The sequence below is a fragment of the Ambystoma mexicanum genome, chromosome 6q (assembly GCF_040938575.1).
Source record: "Ambystoma mexicanum isolate Mex_15411 chromosome 6q, UKY_AmexF1_1, whole genome shotgun sequence".
NCBI classification, from domain to species: Eukaryota; Metazoa; Chordata; class Amphibia; order Caudata; family Ambystomatidae; genus Ambystoma; species Ambystoma mexicanum.
In genome coordinates, this window is record NC_090937.1 from 1,414,771,462 (window position 1) to 1,414,786,115 (window position 14,654).

The following is a 14,654-nucleotide window of genomic DNA, read 5'->3' on the forward strand; positions in this document are numbered from 1 at the left end:
CCATGCAACGGATCGCAGCGTTCGCTCCACGGAAAAATACTGCTACCAAAATTCAAGCTCCCCCTAGCCTGTGAGCCGAGACAATGAGGACACAAGGGAACAATATATGTGCATGCCTTTTGTTAAATCCCCAGACCCCGCCTTTGCGCGATGAGCCCCCCACCCTGTCGCCCACCCTCATAATCGATTTGTGTGAGCAGCTCTCCCCGCTGCTGGCGTTGACTGCTCACGGCTGCCGACGGCCAGAGGCGTGGATGAGGTGGCCGTGCGTGCCTGTGAGGTGCCGGCAGCGTTGAGAGAAGCCGGCAGGGTGCCCGGAGGTTGGGGGAGCAAGCCGGCTGGGCTTGCCATTGCAGGACGGATGTTTGGAGGCTCTGGGGTAGGCCGAAGAGGTCTTTTGTCTGCCCAGTGTAGAGGCATTTTTCAACTTCACACAAACGGCACTGAAAGATAGAGACGGACAAAAAAATCCACTATCGAGACAGCACAGTGTCCCCACTATATGTGGATGCCGCGGGAGGGTTGCCGATCCCACAAAATAACCATCAGCTAAAACAAGCTTCCAACAGACTCCAAGAAAGTGAAAAAAATAGTGGCTGCAATGGCACACAATTCAACAAACATACTAAAAAATAAACAGAGCCCTCTAAAGTCTGGGGCAGCTAAAGGCTCCAACAATGGAATCAAATTACCCTCGACGAAAAACAAAAACTACTTCACAAGACAAACTGATGACATTTAAAAATGTATGCTACGGGGAAAGCATGTTACAGGCACAATTTCCTGGCCAAAAGCACAAACCAAGAGCTAATTCCCTAACAGAAGCAAAATCAATTAGATGGCACTTTAAAAAGAAAGCCACGTCCTTTAATGAAAATGAATTCTGACTCAAAAAGGGTATCTATAAAATGACACCGGGGACACAGCGAGTTGAGCAAGAAGTGTCTGATCAAGAATTACTTTTAACCTCAGGGAGATGTGAGCTATCTGTTAGATCGCATGAGCAGACACGGCCAAGGAAGGTCGAAGAGCAAAATACATCCAAGACGATTAATACATCACACAGCCCAGTAACCGACGAAAAGGAGCAAGTGAGGCCTAGAAATAGAAACGACGAGTCACACAAAACAAGTGCACAAGAAGAGAGCAAAATAGAATCAGTCCCCGAGCAGATTAAATCCAGAGGTGGATACCCCGGTTGACTTTAACTATCCAGAGAAAACATCCACCCCTCATCCTATGCGAGTTAAACTAACAATTGGGGAAGTGGACATAAATAAATCTACTTTACAAATGGCTCCAGAAAAGAAATCTAAACCATCAAAGAATAACGCTATACCCACCTTAGAAAACCAGACTTGTAGGAACGTTCACTTAAGAAGAATTAATTCTGCCTCCAAAAATCGTTCACTGGGAAGGGCAGAAATATCTAAAAGGAACCAATTTAAGTGCAGACTCGCTAGCCACATACAGCGGGGTGGAGGAAGAAGAGTCTCCACAAAAAAAGGCTCCTATAAAAAAGAACTTTGGTGGAAATAGCCATGATGCCGCTGCATTGGAAATCCTTCGGACAAATGCCGAGGGAGGCATGTGCCTATATGCAAGCTGCAGTCGGCTCCATGCGGACAATCACTTTGGCACAGTTTCTCAAGTTATACGAGGCCCTCCATGAAAATTACAAAGACCAGTCCACCTTACTGGCCCTAATTCAACCTAAACTAATATATGTAGAAGCCTACATTGACGCGACCAAAGTAAGGAGGGCCCGAGAGAAAGAATCAGAACATTTTATTTTCAAGACATTGATTTAATGGAGGACGCTTGAGATAAGAGCCTTCCTACATTGTTTTAGTGATACTATAACCCTCTTAAAATCTGAACCCAATAAACAAGGTGGCTTGACCATAGCAAAAAGCACATGGATTGAAAATAATCTCCAATGTCAAGATAAACCACGAGAATCTGCAAAAGAAAAAGTGGATGTAAGATAATGTGAGAAGATTGCTCCCCCAATCGGCCCTGAACAAATAAAAGGATCACATGTGGTGACGAGAGAGTGACAGGGCACGTTGAAGAAACAATCACCCCTAAACAAAATAAAGAATTGTTCCCTTAATTAACACAGAGAACACAGCTGATCCAAAAAAGAGAAAGAGCTGGGTGCTAGAGAAAAACAGCCCTTGGAGAAGCAAAACAAAAAAGCACAAAACTCAAAGTGAGAATCAAAAGAAGACAAAATAATCTGCCCATCCCAAAACATATCTCAAGCGAGGGAACACGCAATTTTATTTGCAGCCTAAAACCATTCGAAAATCTGTTAAATAGTGCAGGGCAGAACCTCCATGTAGGTTATGTTAACCGAACTTGGAAAGCACACGTACACCCTAAGGCATCTTGGCGCTAGATAGCAGGATAGGACGTTGTAACAGAGGCAAGGATTTATTTAAACATAGTTGTTTTCAGTAAACAATGGAACAGGAGGTGATTAGCAGTGCTGCAGAGAGCGAAAGGAAGGTCATTCCAGGCTTTCGATGCAACAGGGGTGGGGAGAGGGCCAAGTGACGGAGGCCAGCACTCGGTGGTCCAGAACAGGTGGGGGGATGCAGTACCGTTCAGTTTTAACCAGTCACTTCCCATCCAAACGTCTAGTGCTCAAGGCATCTTTTGAGAAGACTAGCTGTTTCAGTCTGAATGAGGTAAAGGCGGACAAGAATTTGGGTATCATCCGCGTAAGAATAATAACGGAACCCGTACGATCGAATAAGACGCAGGAGGGGTCCGATATAGACGAACAGTATAGGGGAGAGAGCAGAGCCCTGTGGAACCCCACAGAATAAAGAAACTGCATCAGAACGGAAGGGGGACAAGGATACGGATTGAGATCTATCAGCCAGAAAGGCCTTAACCAAATTTATAACTTGACCTGAAAGGCCGGCCGCAGAAAGATGGGAGATCAGAGTAGCATGGTCAACCGTATCAAGAGTAGCTGAGAGATCTAACAAAACTGCTCCGATAACACCCTGATCTACCAGGCGCTGCAGGTCATCAAGTACTGAATTAAACACAGATTCCATCCCTCTCGCGGGTCGAAACTCGGACTGAAAAGGATCAAAATAACTGGAGGTTTCCAGAAATTTAGATAGGAGGGGAGAGACAAGGGCTTCCAAAATCTTCATCAAAAAAGGAAGGAGGGAAATCGGGCAATAGTTGGCCAGCACCTCGGGATCTAAGGAGGGCTTTTTCAACAGAGGGATGACCAGCGCATGTTTCAGGGAAGCAGGAATCACACCAGTGACGAAGGATGCATTAACAGCAGTGGTAATATGGCCTATTAATTCATTAGAAGTGTTTTGAAGAATGGCCAAGGGTATGACATCAGTCGGAGAAGCTGATCGATTTAAGATGGAGAATAGCTTTCAGTATGTCATAGTTGGAAAAGAGGGGGAATGTAGACCACTCGTTCTTCGTCACACCCGGTTCATCATAGTCCTTAGTGGCTGGAGATGTGGGTGCCTCAGTTTTGATATTATCCCGAATGGTCGATATTTTGTTTACGAAAAAGGCTGAAAGAGAGTTAGAGCTCCTGTGAGGGGGATACTGAGGAGCGTTCTTTTTCAGGGTTTGATAGAACCTGTACCAGATGTAATAGGGTCTTCAATGCACCTTGTACCATATGACCAAGTAAGCTTTTTTTGCGTTGGTTATAGCTTTGTGATGGGCCGTGACAGAAAGGGGAAAAGCGGTTTCAACTTCCTCAGAATAATCGAGACGCCATTTTCTTTCGGCCTGTCTGCAATGCAGTTTACATATTCTAAGCTCCGCCGAGAACCAAGGTTCCGGGGGTGACTTCACTGTAGGGAGAGTTTAACTGGGGCCAGCAGATTGGCAGTTAGTAGAAAAGAGGCCTTGAGTCCAGATAGAGATCAGTCAATGACTGGACCACAGTGGGCTTGGATGGTAGCCGTCACATCAGAGTTTGATACTCCACGCCAGTTCTGCTTATGGATCGCAGGTTTAGGCTGGAAGGACAGAGGTTTTTAGAGAAAGCGAAAAAGGCAGCAGAAAGTGGTCCGACAACATAACCGGGCAGGGGATAGCATACTAATGGTTGCCATAGGCGCGAAAACTATGTCCAAAATACTCCCATGTCGATGGGTGGGTTCCATAAGCCATTGAGGTAGTCCTAGGTCCCGCATTAGGGCCATAAAATTAGCCACCTGTCCCATGGTGGTGGAATTAAGGGGAAGATTAAAGTCTCCAGTAATAATCATCTCTGGATATTTAGTCTGAAGCTCTGATACAAAAGCTGGAAATTTGGCATAGAAGGTACTATCGGCTCCTGGGGGCTGGTATACTATCAAGATAGTGAGAGTGCAGCTAGGTGAAATACAGACTCGAGTCAGCAGGCACTCCATTTTTAATAAAGGTTTAGGGACCACATGGGTGACCTTGTATTTGTTTTTATGAATCAGCGCCACCCCACCATCGGGGTGTAAGGCTGTTCTGTCTGTGTGTACTAATTCATATTTAGGGGGGGATGGCTTGTACAATGGCCGGACCAGAGGATTCCGTCAGCCACGTCTCCGTGAGAAACAGGAGATTGTAGTCATTATTAGCCATTAGGTCATGACAGTTCATGGCATGAGCTACAAGGGACTGTGTGTTTAATAGTCCACATTGCAAAACGGAGACCGGAGGTGGTTTAGATTGAATAGGTCTCAGGGTATGTGAAAAGCCTAGGGTCCAAGATGTAGTGGTGGGGGCAAGAGATAGTAACTCACGGTCCAGCTGTTTGGGCATTGACCCGATGATGGTAGAATCGTGCATCTCCCGTCGGGCGGGCGACTCGGCAGGCACATTAAATGCCGAGCATTACTGCAAATGAGACAAACACCAGGGAGAAGAACTAAAACGACAACATGTGAAAGAGCGAGAATACATCACAGCAACAGATACAGGAGACGAAGGTAGAGACTCAATGAGTGTGAAGACCAAGAAGCATTATTGCTCCCATCGGTCTATGACAATGACTGCTCGATAGAGATGGACAGTCAAGAGAACAAAGAGGGGACTATGAGTGAAGAAGGCATAAAACGAAGACTCTGAATGTATAGTCATAACCTCCCCGCCATTTGCCACGCTACAAGAAAAACAAAAAAATGTTTTAAAAAACTGCTGGAAGCAAAAAACATAATAGAAATCAAACAGCGAAAATTACTCAAAGCAATGCTAGACCAACCAAAACAAGATTGTGAAAAAACAAGAGTACATCCATCTATGAGCGGCTAGCCAAAAGGGGCACAAAAGCAAAGAGAACAAAATCAAGCTAACATTGACCCTCTGGCTTGAGAAAAAAAGCGACGAGAAACATAGCGTATATAAGCTATTACTAGAGAGGGTACTGAAAGCCAAGGATAGATTGATCCTCAACAGATCAAACCTTATGAAACTATTACACAATCTTCCACAATTACGTGTCGTTGAACCAAAGGACATTAGGCAATTGTGAATTCAACCCAGCACGGCACACTTTCAGTGGCTCACCTAGCAATCTTCTCCTAGTGGTTTCCATAGAGCTTCCAAATTGGATCCTCAAAACTGTTGAAATGGCAATGTTCAATAAAACCCCTCAACTGAGAATGGAAAGTCGATCAAATAAGGGGCAGTACATCATTCTTTCCCTTCCGTTTCTGACCACACATTGCAAGTTCTTAAGTCTTCACCTCTCATGTAAACATTTTAACACTGATGCAGCCAGAGCATCTTTAACCAAGGGAAAATCTATAGTGCCTTGATCAAAGACACCAAGTCCTTCATCTCTGATAACAAGTAAAAGAGGGTCACCTTGTCGAGCAGACAGCATGCTCTTAACTGACTAGCAGTAGGCATTGAGTAATCTAATTGAAACTGAAATTTCACCATCGGCCAGTTGGACCTTGCGATCACTTTGCGTTCAGATGGATTTCTCAAATCTGGCCTGGTGGCCAGATTTCAGCAGGCCAGGGGAACTCCGAGTTTTACCAAACTATGATAAGGCAGGTGAAGATGAGGGAGATCAGAGCCAATTAAATAATTAAATCCCTTTTGTTTCATCAGCAAACCAGGAAGAGTGAGGTGATGATGCCACAAAGAGGCATGAAGGTAGGGTCCTATCTCTTGGAAAGACATTGAGTGGTCCAATGAGAGACAAAGATGTTTCAAAAATAGGTGCTTTTCTTTAATACTGGACTTCTGTGGGGTTGTTTTTAGGCTTTGGAAAAGAGTGAGGAGGAAGGGGTTTCCCCTGAGGAGGATGTCGTTTATGAATGGGCTTATTGACAAAATATTGGCCCAAGAGTTAAGGCAAGACATGCTCCTATTGAGCGTCTTGTGAAGATTTAGAATGAAACTGTTTGAGTCGAGTTGGGAAGAAATGCAGGGAAACTAAGTGAGCGGAGAGGTTGGGAAGCCGTTACGAAGGCCGGACGCCTGATGAGAAGAACCACCGATCAGCTGTATGCGGTAGATCGACACGGCTTCAGCCCGGCGTTGCTGAGAGAGGAGCTGTCAGAGCAGCTGAGAGGGATCGCAGCTCCGTTTCAGCCCCCACCCTTGCTGAGGAGGAGTCAAGCTCAGCAAAGCTCTCCCGAGCCGGCAGTACAGCTGAGAGGAAGCCCGCAGCATCGCTCCAGCCCCCACCATTGTGGGGGAGGAGCCGGCGCAGTGAAGCCTTCGCCAGCTGAGAGTTTCAGCGGAGCTCAGCTTCAGGCCCGGGGGGGGGGGGGCTAAGGAGTCGCCTGTCAGTGAGTCAGCTGATACTAACGACTAGAGGAGGGGCCGATTTCTTCTTGGAAAGAGACAGAGTTAAAGGTGAGAGATACGAACTGCTGAGTTAGCCGGCGGACCGATAGTTAATCATTTGAAAGGGGTGAAGATCAGAGAGAAGGGGAACTGTTTCTTGTAATACAGAGAATGACTTTTACAATAAATGTGCTACTAGGACAAAAATAGTAGTACTTGAACCCGATCGATATCTGTCCTTAACCCCTTGATTGCAACCCATGCTCCGCCACGTAAAAGAAGGAAGGTGAACTTACAAGAAAGAAAGTTGTATATCTGGGAAATACGTGTTTAACGAACACGAAGGTTAACTTGCAAAGGCTTAAAGACTCTTTTCCACCAACCTGCACATGTCACCCGAGACAAACTGAAGAAGAGAAATACTGGCTGGTGAAGTAAAGAGACAGAGACAGAACTCTATGTTGAGCCCTTTTGTTCTTGAACTTAAGAATTTCTAAACAAACACAGTTCAAACCAACCTGTGTACTGAGTGATCTATACCCATCTGTCCTCTTACACAAACCCAATCAAGGAATGCGTAGAGAGTGGTCAAGGCTTAGCCTCAAGAGAGGTGAGTGGGATCAGGGGTCCACAATGAGTGCACACAGTGAAATACTTAAGTGGAATAACTGTGCAAGTACATAAATACGATATTTATTACAGGCCCAAAACACTAGAAAAATGAATCGAGCAGAACACAAACTATAAAACCTATATACAGTCACCTTTGGTTATAGAAATGCATACAACCCTTCTAAACACCTGTAAGGAAGGCAAGTAGTTCCGCAATGAGAAAACCAGCTCACAAGAATAGAAGCCCCCAGGAAGTGAGGAATGATAGCCCAGGGGCAACACGTTTGTCTTGGAAGCAAGACAACGCAGCGCCACAGATGTTCGAATCCCGATACCGCACTTAAAAACCTCAATGCTGGTATTAAGCGCATTATAAAGCAACAATTAAATAAAAAATAAATTAAAGTTACAAGTCCAATCCCCAAGAAGTTCCTGGAGAAGGATCAAAAGGCAGGAAGAGTTCTTCTGGTGGTGAGAAATGTTCCAAAAGACTTCACAACGATTTTACTGGTAAGTAAGATACCTTTTATATCCCTTAGAATAGCTTTTTAATCAAACCTCTAAAAAGTGACACGTTTAGACTGAAGGCGATAGGGGCAGCTCTAAGTATTGAGATTACTCACTGCTTTTACTTCCATTTTCCCAAGTGACTTCGCAGGTCGACTGTGTAACGCTCACCTGATTCCCGTAGAGGCGCCGGTCTTGACTGGGCGTATACCGTATCTTCAAAGGTGATGTGTAACACACGGCTGGCTCTTTGGGCTGGACCTCTGTGCATCGAAGGGTAAGATGTCTGCAGATAGAAAATATGGGATAAAGGAACTGGGTTATTGAATGTCTCTCTCTTCTTCCCTTTCTCTTCTCCTGTAGAACCCCAAAGGTTAACGCTCTCACCTTAGGTAAGTGAACGCTGTGCTCTCCATCTGCCTCGGGGCAGGGTGCTGTAACCAGTTTCTTCACTGGATAAGGGGAGCAGGCCTCTTGACTTCAGAGGACTGCTGTCCGTCGTTTACTGCACGAACGGTAAGTTTCGAGTAATTCTAATGTCTTTAAAGTCTTTAGTAATGATGTCTCTTGTTTTGCAGGGTTCCGGCGATGGCGGATGTCGGGCTGAAGTGAGTTGAAGATGGAGCCCGTGTGATGAATAGAAGCGCCTGGAAGCACGTAAGTAAGCGCTTGTTGCCTGCTTCACGATGCGCTCTAACTGTCTTTTTATTTTGCAGGTACAAGTTCGGAGCGGCTGCAGGGTGCCGGAATACCCACTGGGTTAGATGTGGAAAGGAGTAATGGCACGTGAGTATTAAAGTTCCCCAATGTCTTTAAACGCACCTTGTTTTGTCTTTCAGATGCGGGATGCAGCGCCGAAGGCCTCCGGAGCGTGCAAAGAGTTGGTAAGCTTTTGTCTTTCAGATGCCGGAATGCAGTGTGAAGACCTCCGGAGCGCACGAAGAGTAGGTAAACCTTTGTCTTTCAGATGCCGGAATGCAGCGCGAGGCGTTGGTGACAGCCGATGGACCAGGTAAGTGAAGAGCTGTCACTGAAGACCGTAATGCTAACCTGTTCTTTCTTGTCTTTATAGGTGTTGCTGAAGACTGGATTCAGGATGGTAAGCCTTTTTCCTTAGGCCCAGGATCAGATGCAGAAGACACGATGAGCGTTCTGCTGCAGAGGATGCAGAATAACGCAAAGCAAGATTCATCCATCGGGTGTGGTTTAAATAGCCTCCTGTAGTGCTTAGGTGTCTCCTTCCACAGCCACGCCTAGGTAAGAAAAGAGTTCCTGCTTTCCAGAAGAGTTCCAGTGTTCTGAATCTAGGGAGTGGCTCCTGACCCACCCAACAGGAAAAGTAGTTCCAAACAGAAGAGTATCAGAGGCTCAACTGGCAGGCAAGTAAGCAGCATGGTCTGCTGCAGGTAAGTCCACCCAAGCATTATGAGCCCGGCGCTTCCAGCGCTGGGACTGGGCATATTTATGAGCCTGGTGCCACTGGCGCCAGGACTGGGTCCAAAAGGTCCCAATTGGGACTGGTTGGCACTCGGAACCTGGGTTATGGATCTGCTTCCAAGGGAGTTGGGAAAACCCTGACCTTTTGGAAGCAGAGATCATGACAGACTGGGAATCACTGGATGTATGTTTTCCCACTGTTGGATCCAGTAGAAGATGCCCAGGAGCAAGGAAGATTTTGGTCAGGTCCAGGAGCTGAATGCAACCCTTTCTGACGAGGAAATGCAGCAGGCCGTGAATCAGCACTCTATCTACCAGATGGGGGACGTCAGTTCCAGCAACAGTCACCGCACACAGGCAACAGCAGGCATCTCTCCAGTCATGATCAAGGAAAGACTTGAAGGACAGGATGCTGGGAAGTTGAGACTTGGCATAAAGGTGACTTGTAGGACTAGCTAGCGACCAGCGAAGATCTAGACAAAACGGCAAAGCTTCTGGCACGGTAGCCCAATTCAGAGCTGGACGGTTCACCGGGTGGTTTAGGGACAATACCAAAGGCGCAAAGCTGCAGGAATGTGAAAAGACCTTGAGACTGGTTGGACCCACCAGTTCAAGGGTCGAAGCACTGACTAGGGCCTTCTGAGATCGGGTAATCCAGCAGGGCTTCACCAGGACAGTTGCAGGAAGGGGCGCCAGGCCTCTTCAGAAGTCACCCACTGGTCTTCAGTTGGCTACACAGCTACACAGAATACTCAGCTTTGTTTCTGATCTGCTGGAATAGCTTGACTCTTATGCTAAATTCAGGTGAGTGATCAAACTCAACCTTCCGATAGCAAGGATTTGCACCACTCACTCAGCCAGCAATGGTCCAATCAGAGACCGATGTGGGTTTCTTTCGTGCATGCACACCTGACTCATTGGCACCAGTTTGTGGATTGGGACCAGACAGTCTAGCCCACTTCTTGGGTACACAAATGACAGGTTCTAGCCTGCGAAGCCAGCAGCTTTCCTAGGCAAATGCATGACCATATTAGGGATTTCCTGACCTGAGAAGGCAGGAAGAAGGCCAAACAAAATGGGCAAAGAACAAGCAAGACGTCTCGTGGCACACCCATCTTTAGACAATAGCCACCTTGAGTAGCCAAACACGGTCAACGTGAAAGTACATGCTAAAAATATAGCAAAATAGATGAGGTATCTGCTGCCACCAGCTTGTCTCTAGGGACATTAAAAAGTAGATAAATATCCTGTAGGTAAGAGTCTAGGGAGACACAAACATATCCCCACTGTACTGCTTTGTAAGATGCTGTGTACAAAGTTAAAATGTTACCAAAAAAGGTTAAAAAAAAAAGGTAGAAAAGACAAAAGGGAATCAGTTTCCCAGCATTGACACTCTAAAGGACTAGTCAGTTTCCCCATAACAAACTAGCAAAAAGCCAAGGAAGTGAAGCTAAAGGCTTCACTTCTCGGTAAAAAGTCAAGACATGGTCAAAAACATAAGCAGAACATTTGGGGGTCCATAGAATACATCTTTCCCAATGCTTTGATTATGGTGAGGGATAGAAAAGAAAAATGACTATCAATAGACATACATCAGTTACAAGATGTTACTGGCTGCTGACATAGGTACATTTCAATTAGATCCCAAGGTCATTAGTAGGTAGAAAGATGCATGGTTAGGGATTACCCCACTTCTAAAATGGAAGGAGCCATGAATATAAATAAGAATAAATAACGTCTTATAATTAGATTTCTTCCTTTCTGCCTTTTTGGCTATAGGACCCACACCTTTAGCCACTCTTCTCAAACCCACAACTTAATATATTCTACTTGCTGGAAGAAGACTAAAAGGAAGAAATCTTGTAGTGGATGTGCCCACCTATTAAGGGCTTTAAAGTCCAACAGCTAGAAATGCACCGGGTTGGTTGCAATTCATTAGATGTCATCCCATATGTATGAATATACTTTGGGAGTGTTTTGAGAAGTAAAATAAACTCACACATTGCCAGATTTTATTTACGAAATTGCAGGCATGCCGAAGGTGTAGTAGGGTATCAGCCTGGCAATTAAAGGGGGAAACATGTTGGAAGAGTTGTATGAAAGGCATGCAACGAAAAAAAAGGAAAAGTGGAAGGCATTTCATTATCCCAGAAGAGGTCTTGTTGATTTGGTACAGAATACATCTATGCTGAGGAACGAAAGATGGTGGTGCACAACAGTCCGTGTATAATGAGAACAAAGTAAAAACATCCAGTTTAATGCCCACCATATCTGGGAGAAAATAGTGCAAGTTAAATTAATAGATCTACAAGCAAGGGATACTCCAAAAAGAAATTAGAAAGAACAAAGATCATTATGATGCAAGTGGTGATAAACACCTAAAGGAATTACAATTTGACACAAGCACAGTATGAAACAAATAAAACACTTAAAGGGTGAATGGTTTAACGTGAATGTACAATAAACTATCAGTAATATTTAAATTATGAAATCTGCTTATTAAAGGGCTTAAATGAAGGTTATGAAACCGGGCACTGTTAGTCATATGATTGACATACTGTTTCATCTTTAAATTGCTTTGCAGTACATATTTATAAAAGTAGATCAAAAACGTAAGTCAAAATCCCTACTTCTTACCAGAGTGAAAAGGAAAGTGCTGATTGTGCGTGCTGCTTGACAAAGTGCTGTATATTCTTCAAGAATCAATGAGATGAACTGATGCGCTTGTGGTGGCCCTGGTACGGACGATGTTACTTTAGTGCCAAATGACAAATGCCTTAGCAAACGAACCTTCATTTCTAGCACATATTCTCTTGCTTGCTGCTCCAATCTTTGATAAAGCTGGTAAGGATCTCTCTCACAAAGCCTGGAGAAGGATTACATTTAATTTACACATAATGCTGCTACTCAAAGTTTATTTTTTTCCCCCATTAGGAATACCATAATCTGTGTCCAGGTAAAAATAATGCAATTGAGGCAGGGGAAACAAATTGAGATTTCAGAGGTTAATGTTTTTAAAAATACCTGTATAAAAGAAGATTGAGACAGAAAAACTTAACTATGTGGATAGTTACTGGTATTAATTTTGAGGTGCATTAATAGTCAGAATAAAGATCGATTCATCATTGATTCAGGAGTAAGAATATAAACATGGGAATTTAAAGAGAACCCACTGGCATTTTGAAACTGGCACGCAAGCTATATTTCACACTAGGATCTTAGACATACCACAATGTTAAATTAAAATGTGAATTAACATTTTGTTACTGCAAACAGCCATCTAAACTCAATATTGCAGGAAGGCAAAGCAAAACGTCATCACACTGTAGAAAAGGATCACAATAAAAAAAGGGCTGTATTGTTGTGCGCTCTTAATCCATGTGCACCATATTGGTTAGAGTTAAGTAGTTATTCCGAACGGATCATAAATATTTACCATAATTGAAAAGGGTAACATTATTCACAGTTTGGTGTTCAAAGAAATGAGCTTTGATGATTTTCAATCTCAGTTTCAGCATTTTCTTTTTAGAGTATTTACTCTAAAATCCAGCTATCCATCTAGATGGATTTGAAGTTTGAGGTCTGCACGCTTATGAAATAAATAGGCATGTCGTTTTTTTAAGGAAATGTTTGCATTACCCTAGTGAATCACATTGCTCAGATTTTGCTTCATTATTTTCTGTTTCCATTTATAGTTTGGAACCAATATCACTAGTACCATCCATAATGATTTAAACATATGTGGAACAGGACCTGTTCTTCATGCCTCCATAACATTTCTTTATCCATTTATTGGTGAAAGTAATATTTCAATTCTATGTCAAAACCTGAGGCTCACATTATGCTTCTCTTACTTTTATTGAACATAAGGAAAGAAGCTCAGCAGCAAGTATTTTATGCACTTGACTGCGGGCAAAATGTGTGCCTAACAAAGGTGCATTAAAATATCCATTAACAAAGAACTTAAAACATGAGTAAAACAACTCTAGTCCATATAACTGTTTCTGGAAGAAAGGAACTGCATTTCCTAGATCGCTAGGCAGTGTTCATGGTAGGTCGCAGAACATGTGACCTCAATCCTCTAATAAGCATGTAGCTGTCCCTCCAAAGGGACCCTAACATGATGTAACTTCCTCTTCTTTGCTGCTCACAGCAAGAGAGAAGTATGTTTCCATGCTCTTATATCACCTTACTGTGTTCAATTAATCTATATTTTGCTTGATGTTATCTTAACATCTGTCTAGTTGAATTCGTAACGTTTTTATTAGCGTATATTGTTTGTTGCAATTTTTTACATTTGTTTCTAACTTGAAGACCGCGTAGCCCGCGTCCTCTTTCTGCCTTTGTTGTTCACCGTCTACGACACCAGCAGCTTCCTGCTGGCATCTGAGAACGTTGTGGAGGTTCAGAGCCCTCGTGCCTTGCGAGTGGCTCCATTGTTTAATTTATTTATTTTTGTATCCGCTATTGCGGACGTTCGCGCATGCTTCCCCGACTCGTGCAGGCTTCCTGAGGCTTGAGAAGGCCGCGCAGAGTTTCTCCATGACCTCGGTGACGACAGCAGCCACTAGAGAGCTCCTTTGCTCCCGGTCCTTTCCTCAGCTGCTCTGCGCTTGCACAACCTATTTCCGTTGGGTTTTCTTAATGAATTTACGTGCGCAAGCGCCGGCAGCTACTTTCAGCGGCTTTGAAGCAAATTTAAGCTAATTTTTACTGGATTCAAAAAGAAAATGAAAAAAAGGAGAAAAAGGTGTGAAGGAAACGCATCCTCTTCACTAAACTGCAGTGGGCTGGAAAGAAGGCGGTCTGCTTGCTCACTAAGAAAAAAGAGAAAGGTGTATTTAAAGATTGTTTTCATTTATCATGATGGCAGCCCAGTACTCCCCTCAGGCAGACCAAGATTGGTCAGAGTATGAGGAGGATGCTTACCAAATTGATGAAGTGGTTATGGCCGATGGTTTCAAAAAGGTTCTGGGATCCTCTGTATAAACCAGTATCAAGAAGGCCGTTTCAGAAATGCTCATGCCCATCCAGCAGCGCCTGGACAGTATGGAAGAGCACTTGCAGAAAACTCCTCCGCTAGGGAGGAAGAAGACACAAAAAAGAAAGCACCTTTCTGATGGGGGGGGGGGGGGTGTACTCTGGCTCGTAAGAGTAAAGACTCACTGACTGACACACACACACACACACACACACACACACATACATACACACACACACACGCACGCACACACGCACGCACACACGCACACACGCACCTCCCCCCGAGCCAGCCAGAGCAAGCCACTGCTGCTGTTTCAGACTCCTTCTCCAGGTTT

At 44.3% G+C, this 14,654-nt stretch overlaps 1 protein-coding gene across 5 annotated transcripts in view; it reads right to left on the minus strand.

The window, feature by feature from the left end:
• Positions 1-14,654, minus strand: part of FAM193A (family with sequence similarity 193 member A) — a 974,920-nt gene that overhangs the window by 818,459 nt on the left and 141,807 nt on the right. For all 5 annotated transcript variants that reach the window (XM_069632109.1, XM_069632106.1, XM_069632108.1 and 2 more), the window contains one exon: positions 11,974-12,202. In XM_069632109.1, the coding sequence (XP_069488210.1) occupies positions 11,974-12,202 (229 nt within the window). The remainder of the gene's footprint in view (positions 1-11,973; positions 12,203-14,654) is intronic.